Consider the following 8,662-nt stretch of genomic DNA (forward strand, 5'->3'; position numbering starts at 1 on the left):
TAGGTAATATTTTGCGATAAAAATGACATTCAATACCCTGAAGATGTCAGATTTTTTTTCTCCATTACTACATATATTTTCTTTCTAAGTCGTCATTAGGTGCTAAGTTTCCTGCCTCTTTAGATTGACGTCCTTATCCAGGAGCCCAGACAGCAGCCGGATTGCTGCACACAGAGGGGGTAAGAGGCTGAGGCAGGGCGGGCAAAAGCGCACCGCCATCCAATGAGATCAGTGATGGGAGGGAGTTTGTGGAACTCCTGCTTTGTCCTAACTTACTGTTGGACTCCTGAACACAATATGACTGAAGCGCCTGTACCGTTATTCCACGGGACGTTGCGTGGGCTCAGCCGTCTGCACACACACACTGGCCGTCTGCGCTCTAACTTTGGATAAACTTTTGTTTTCACGGAGCTCAGAGGAGCCGGAGGATCTTCTGTCGTCTTTGCCTTTTTAGGGATCGTTTGATTCCTTACCGAAAATAATGCTGTAATTGGAGAAGTTGAAGTGAAACTTTTTTCCTCATCTGCAGGATTCATTCTCTCCATTCAGAGGATTAAGTCGCACTGGAAGAGTGCTCTCCTCTCTGCAGCAGAGAGGAGAGAAAAACACTTCACTGGACAAGTTGCAGACGGAAAGAGCGTGGAAAGAACTGTTGTTGCGTTTTTGTTTTATTTTAATCTTACTTTTGCACAATGCTGGAGTGACCTTTTCGGACTAAACGAGCTCAGAAAAGTTGATGCATCATCCGGCATGGACTCTGTCTGAGAAAGGAGGACTGGCTCACTGACCATGGCGCACACAGGTAGGAGTTTGGGCCGGTTTCACTTCATTCTGCTGATGCTTTGGACTTTATCGCGGTACTCCGCATCCAGCCAAATCCGCCAAGAGTTTCGTGTATTGGAGGAACAGCCCGTGGGCACCTATGTGGGCACCATAGAGACCAAGCCCAGCTTCACGTACCGCTTCAGCGAGCACCACAAACTTTTTGCCATCAATGGCACCACAGGTGTCATTTTCACCTCCTCGGTGATTGACAGGGAGGTCCTGACAAGTGATGTCATCAATGTAGTGGTGCTGTCCAGTCAACCCACCTATCCCACAGAAGTGCGGATCGTAGTTTTGGATATTAATGACAACTCACCGGTGTTTCCAGACGCCTCCATTGTCGTTTCCTTTAAGGAGGACGCGAGCAGCGGCCGGCAGGTGATCCTGGACACTGCCACTGACGCAGACATTGGAAGTAACGGAGTTGATCACACCACGTACAGAATAGTAAAAGGCAACGAGCGGAGGAAATTTCGCCTGGATATTACAGTCAATCCAAGTGGAGAGGGCGCGTTCCTGCACCTCGTCTCCACTGGAGGCTTGGACAGAGAGTTCACTCCTTTCTACCAGCTGCTGATTGAAGTGGAGGACAAGGGAGACCCCAAAAAGTTTGGCTACCTGCAAGTAAATGTGACTATTCAGGACATAAATGACAACCCCCCTCTGTTTGAACAAGAGCAATATCATACCAGTGTTTTTGAGGATACAGCAGTAGGGTCCAGTGTCCTGCAGGTCACAGCATCAGATCAGGACGAGGGAGCCAATGCTGAAATCAGGTACTTTTTAGATGAGGGCACACCTTTCCAAATAGACCCCAAAGTGGGTATTATCACTATAAAAGAAGTTTTGGATTATGAGACTAAAAAAGAGTATTCACTGACTATTCATGCAGTAGATAACGGGATGCCCTCTTTGTCAGGCAGAACAGAAGCCACAATTAAACTTCTAGATGTAAATGACAACGACCCGGTGGTCAAATTTAGATATTTTCCCACAACTTCTAAGTTTGCCTCAGTTGATGAAAATGCTCAAATAGGTACAGTTGTGGCTCTGCTCACCGTCTCAGACTCAGACTCCGGCACTGCTAATGGCAACATATCTGTTTCTATCTTAGGAGGCAACGAGCAGAGGCACTTTGAAGTGCACACATCCCCAGTGCCCAATTTGAGTCTGATCAAAGTAGCTAGTGTGTTAGACAGGGAGAGAATTTCCTCGTACAACCTCACTGTGTCAGTGTCAGACAATGGCAAACCTATGGCACGCTCGTCCTTTGCCAGTTTGGTTATTTTTGTGAACGATATAAATGACCACCCTCCTATATTTCAGGAAACACTGTACAGAGTAGATATCAGTGAAGACATACCAAAAGGCAGCTACATTAAAGGGGTTTCTGCAACAGATGGTGACTCCGGGCAGAATGCCAACCTGCGCTACTCCCTGGTGTCTGGAAATGCTTTGGGCTGGTTTTCCATCAGTGAAAACAGTGGTCTGGTTACCAGTGCAGCTTTGCTGGATAGGGAAATAGCGTCTGAAATTGTGCTCAACATTAGTGCCAAAGACCAGGGGCTGCAGCCCAAGATTTCCTACACTAAATTGATAATCAACATCACTGATGTGAATGACCAAGTGCCCACATTTACTCAGAGCACATATCATGTTTCTCTGCCGGAGCATGCTCCTGCTGGCACTGAGCTGGTGGTGCTGTCTGCCTCAGATGATGACCGAGGGGCCAATGGAACTGTCCGGTTCACTTTTGATGCAGAGACTCCAGCCAATGTCCAGGAGCTGTTTCGCCTGGATGCAGTGTCAGGGCGATTAAGCACAGCCGTGGAGTTAGACAGGGAGGATCAGGGCTCCTACTTACTCCACATCCAGGCAGCAGATGCAGGCACCCCCCCTTTACACTCTTTAGGAAAAGTCAACATCACTCTGAGAGATATCAATGACAATAGGCCAGTTTTCTACCCTGTGCAGTATTTTGCCAATGTAAAAGAAAATGAGCCTTCAGGCTCTTATGTGACCACAGTTTCAGCCACAGATCCCGATTTAGGTCGAAATGGCACAGTCAGATATATAATTACAGCTGGAGATGCTTCCAAATTCCGCATTAATAGCAACACAGGGAAAATTACCACTCTGGTGCCTCTGGATAGGGAGGAAAAGACTGCTTACCAGCTGCAGGTGACAGCAGCAGATGGTACTGGTCTGCGTTCAGACACTCAGGCCATTGTGACTGTTACTGTCATAGACACACAGGACAACCCTCCAGTATTTGGTCAAAACATCTACAGCTTTGTCATGTTTGAAAATGTTGGCATTGGCACAGTGATAGGGACAGTGTCAGCCACCACGGTGGATTTAAACACAAACATTTCATATCTGATCACCTCTGGTGACCAAAGGGGAATTTTTGCTGTTAACAGTGCAGGTCAGATCACAGCGTCCAGTCAGGTAGACAGAGAAGAACAAGGTTTTTATCAGCTGAAAGTAGTGGCCAGAGCTGGAGAGATCACTGGAGAGGCATTTGTTAATGTGACAGTGAAGGACTTAAATGATAATGCCCCTCATTTTATCCATGCTGTGGAGCATGTGAGTGCAGTGGAGAACTGGAGCACAGGTCATGTCATATTCCAGGCCAAAGCTGCAGATCCTGACGAGGGACCGAATGGTGTGGTGGTCTACAGCCTCAAACAAAACCCCAGAGGTCTGTTTCATATTCATGAGAAACATGGTCTCATCACACTGACCAGCCCACTAGAGGTCACCACTAGCTCTTATGAGGTGGAGGTCATGGCCTCAGACATGGGGGTCCCACAGCACACCTCCAGCCTTATCCTTATCATCAGTGTTTATGACGTGAATGACAACTCACCAGTCTTTGACCAGCTATCATATGAAGTCATAATCCTGGAGTCTGAGCCTGTCAACAGCCGCTTTTTTAAAGTGGAGGCCACCGACAAAGACTCTGGTTTCAATGGAGAGATTATCTACAACATCGTTGGTGGCAACACTGGTGACGTGTTTGGCATTTTCCCTGACGGCCATCTGTATATCAAAGCAGAGCTGGACAGAGAGATGCAGGACAGATATAACTTAGTAATCTTGGCCAAGGACAGAGCTGTGGAACCGTTAAGTGCCACCGTCAATGTCAGCGTGATTCTTGATGATGTAAATGACAACCGCCCTCTCTTTAACAGCACAAATTATGTGTTTCATTTTGAGGAAGAGCAGAAAAGGGGGTCACTGGTTGGTCGGGTTTGTGCAGAGGATAAGGACTTTGGACCAAACAGTGATGTCAGATATACCTTTGAGAACCCGCAGCCCAATTTTGAGCTGAATGCCGTCACAGGAGAGTTGACCAGCACACTGCAGCTGGATCGTGAGTCTCTCATGAGACAGAGAGGCGCCGCTGTGTTCAGCTTTGTGGTCATTTCATCAGACCAGGGTCTCCCCAAGCCCCTCAGAGACCAGGCTAAAGTGCAGGTTTACATTCAAGACATCAATGACAACACGCCTAAATTCACCAAAGACATTTACCAGGCCTCCATCTCAGAGTCGGCTCAAAACATGACACAGTTGCTGAGAGTCTCAGCTTCTGATGTGGATGAGAATAATAATGGACTGGTGCGTTATCGCATCACTGAGGGCAATGAGGAGGAGCAGTTTACCATTGACAGCAGCTCTGGACAGGTTACATTAGTAGGAAAGCTGGACTATGAATCTACATTCTCCTATTCTCTGAAAATCTTAGCTGTTGATGCTGGAGACGTGCCCTTGTCCTCCTCATGTATGCTCAGTATCAGTGTCCTGGATGAGAATGATAATTCCCCATCCTTCCCTAAATCTTCCCTGTCTGTGGATGTCTTGGAGAACATGAGGATAGGAGAGTTGGTGGCCTCTGTGACAGCTACTGATGCAGACTCCGGTCAGAATGCAGACATTATCTACAGCATCACAGCTACGAACAACCATGGCACTTTCAGCATCAGCCCTAACACTGGCAGCATCTTTCTGGTCAAAAAGCTGGACTTTGAAACACAGTCATTTTACAAACTTAACATTACGGCCAAAGATAACGGGAGGCCTCCTCGCTCATCCTCCATCCCTGTGGTGATCCAAGTCAGGGATTTCAATGACAATCCTCCCATATTTACTCCTGGTGACATTTTCAAATCCATTCCTGAGAATCTTCCACTTTCATCCTCGGTCATGATCATTACAGCTCATGACACAGATGCGGACATTAATGGGCAGCTGGAGTATTCCATTGTCCAGCAGATTCCCAGAGGAAACCACTTTAACATTGACTCGGGCAGTGGACTCATTTACACCAACAGAGAAATTGACAGGGAGTTCTCTAATCTGTTTGAGCTGACAGTCAAAGCCACAGACCAGGCGTTTCCAGTAGAATTCCGCCGCTTTGCCTTGAAAAACGTCACAATATGGGTAACAGACCTGAATGACAATGTTCCGACTTTTGTATCACAGAACGCCCTCGTGGCTGAGCCCAACATTGTTATCGGCTCCATTCTGACAACAGTGGTGGCAGTTGACCCTGATGACGGGGCAAATGGTGAAGTGGAGTATGAGCTTGTAGAAGGAGATTCAGACACCTTCATCATGGACAGGTACAGCGGGGACATTCGTCTGGCTTCCCAGCTGGTTCCATCTCGACTCATGTACACACTCGCCGTATCAGCCACTGACCACGGCACCAACCGCAGGATGTCCAGGACTGAGCTGACTATCATCCTCCAAGGCATGGACGGCCCTGTTTTCTCCCAGCCCAAGTACATCACCATCTTAAAGGAAGGCCAGCCACCTGGCACCAATGTCATCTCCCTTGATGCGTCAAGTCCACGGGGCTCAGCGACCAAAGTGGAGTATTTCATTGTGGCAGTGCGCAGTGGGGGAAAAGCTGTGGGTCGCCTGTTCACCATTGGCCGCAACACTGGAGTGATACAGACCGCAGCAGAGTTGGACAGAGAGAAGGGTTCTGATCTGTACCTGGTGGATGTGTACGCCATTGAGACTGACGTCAATCTACCTAGAACTCAACGTGCTGAGGTAAGTCTTCTATTAAATTTTCTATGCTCCACAGCTACTGGCAAACCACATGTTTTGCAATATTTTACCTATTACAGTCACTGTCATCCGCAGGAGACATTTACAAATAAATATTTGTAATGAAGTCAAGTCCAAAATGATAGGAAACACCTATTACATGTGGTTTCTCATTATTCAAATGTGTCTTATGCACAAATCTGCAGTACATTAAGTAATTATTTTCTTTGGGCCTGTTCTTTTGGACTTTATTGTTCCCATTTCCAGATACATTCATCTTAAATTTTTCTTTCTTTTATATTTGAGTGGTCTGAGAACGGAGAAAATGAGGGTTGCGTGTCTGCTGCACAAGCTGTTCTTGAGCTCTCATGACTAGAATTACTCTTATCAGAGAATATGAAGAGAACATTTCTAACAAAAAGAACTCATTTTATTCCTCCAGTGTAGACATAAACCACTCAAGTCTCCTGTTTCACTTTCAAAGCCCACGATGGTTTGCTCAGCGTGGTTTCAGTTAAAAAAAAATGAAAAGAGTAAATCATATTGTCTTCCAGTTCACATATGCATCGTCAAGGCCTGGGTTACTTTGAGCCATTGACCCTGGGGCTGTTTTGGCACTAGGGTGGTCTTGGGGCACCTTCATAACACTAAAAACCTCTCCACAGGCAACAAGTGACCATTAAAATTGGATGACCCCTTAAGACTTAGTGAAAAGAAGCCGAAGGCAAAGGGAGTGAAACCTTATCAGTCTATTAAGACTACATTGTACCATGTTCCTCTTTTCGTTTTCTTTTTTCATAATAAAATTGAACTTTGTACATTATGTTAAAATGTTGTTCGAAAAAACACTTGTGCAAGGCTGATAAAACATAGACTTAATGCAATGCATGGAGCGCAAACACAAAATTGATTTGCAATTCATTTATTTTTCTGTTCTTAGACTTTTGTAGTTGTTTTAAAATGATTGAGTGACACAGTATTGATGATGAAGATTCTGTTTGCTAGCTATAGATGAACCTTCCTCAACCTTTGTACACATTGTAAATAATACCTAATGCAGGGATCTGCGACAAACTCCAGTATTATTAAAATCAAGAATCACTTGGCGAAATCGTGTTAGCTAAGCTAACTCAAAGGTCTGCTCAGGCCAAATGGGAATATCAAATGTTCCTTTTTTTGCCTGCAGCAAAGATGGCAATCTGCTTTCCTGTGGTCTCTACTGTTGGGCCTTAATGAGAGAATATGGAGCTTTGAGGCTCCATTTTCCAAATGTGGGTCTCCAGATTAGTTTTCGTGCTAAGTCTGAACTTTTATCACCCCTTGGAGAGATGGCTTTACCATTCCACCTGGCCAGGCAGTCAGTCTTTCTGCTTTGAGGAGCGTGAGATCTGAAAAGTGGTGCAGTGTTTCATTGACATGGACAGAATGACCTTTAATTGCTTTATTATTTTTTTGAACATGCTTTATGTGTACTGCAGGTTTCTGCTTTTGTGACAGGAAAGGCAAAGCGTGTTGTGGTGCAATAGCGTAAACCTTCAGACTTAGACTAATGTTTTTCCACTCCATTGTTTATATACCATATACCCAGTAGCAACTAGGAGGATTATTTCCATCCCTAGAGTTGTGACCCTTTCACATTCTCCATTTCCCATTCAAGCCATTGATTGGATTCATAAGAGGGAGCTGGTGTGTTAGTACCTTCTGCGTGCTCCATGTGTTTTGGAAACACTGGGACACAGGGAATTTGGCAGGGCATATTTTATCTGTGATGGAGATCTTAAACAGTTTGGTCTCCTGCTGTGGAAAAAATGGATTCTCTGGTGATGTCCTGTTTTTTTTTTTTTTCCAAACATCTCTGTTTATTAAACTGATTCATGTAGCACTGTTTGAACACATGTTGCTCATCTCTTCAAGTCAACAAATGACTCTGCAAAGTTAAACTATTGTATTTGATGAAGCTTCTTTAAAAGGCCTTTGGATTGTTGTTAAAAAATGACCTCATTACCTAAGAATGATTGTGTTCCTTCCACTCAGTGGCTTGTTGGGAGATTGATGATGTTGGAGAGGTTTTTCTTGGCGTCGCTTCCATCCATTGTTGGTGGATCCAAATTCCATTCATACTTTTTTAGAAGGATGTTTTCTCTTTTCTATACGTTTTGATTCGTTACATTCTTAATAAAAGCTCCACACTCACACACAGACATTGTAAGAGACGTTTTACTGAATCCTTTGTTACATATTCTTCTTTTATAAGCTTTCACACAGGACTGCAGTCATAGAAGTCAGTAGAAGTGGAGTTTAATGCATTGCAGCATATTTTACAACAATAGAGAACTTCGGAAAGTTTTTCGCCTACATCTCAGGACATCTACATCTACTACGTGTAGAAAAATGTATAATAATCTTTAATATACTAAACTCTCATCGACACCTAGTCAAAGGACAAATGTGAGAAGTTCATGGGCTGGAAGTGGACCTCAAGCTGCGGGTTTGAGACACCTGGTTTAAATAGTGAGATCATGGCTCTAGTCATCCTACTAGAAATAAACCATTATAACATTGTGATAAAGACATCATGGAGATCTCTCTGTCAAACCAACAGCCCCTGTTGCTTGTCTCCCGAGCTCTCTCTCTCTCTCTTTGTCGGCCTCCTCCTTGTGTTCGCTCCCTGTAGACGCACTGTTTTCTTAAACTCTGAGATCAAGTGCATTTTTGTGAGCAAGCCCTGAAGTGCCACATCAGTCCTTGCCCTCTCCGCTTAAAGCCATTGTTC

General features: G+C 44.9%; 1 protein-coding gene across 1 annotated transcript in view; it reads left to right on the top strand.

The window, feature by feature from the left end:
• Positions 1–87: 87 nt before the first annotated feature.
• fat4 (FAT atypical cadherin 4) overlaps positions 88–8,662 on the top strand; it is a 94,233-nt gene continuing 85,658 nt past the window's right edge. The window contains exon 1 of the mRNA XM_008326593.3: positions 88–5,892. Coding sequence (XP_008324815.1) covers positions 790–5,892 — 5,103 coding nt within the window. The 5' untranslated portion in view covers positions 88–789. The remainder of the gene's footprint in view (positions 5,893–8,662) is intronic.

Source organism: Cynoglossus semilaevis, chromosome 15, assembly GCF_000523025.1.
Source record: "Cynoglossus semilaevis isolate Cse_v1.0 chromosome 15, Cse_v1.0, whole genome shotgun sequence".
NCBI lineage: Eukaryota > Metazoa > Chordata > Actinopteri > Pleuronectiformes > Cynoglossidae > Cynoglossus > Cynoglossus semilaevis.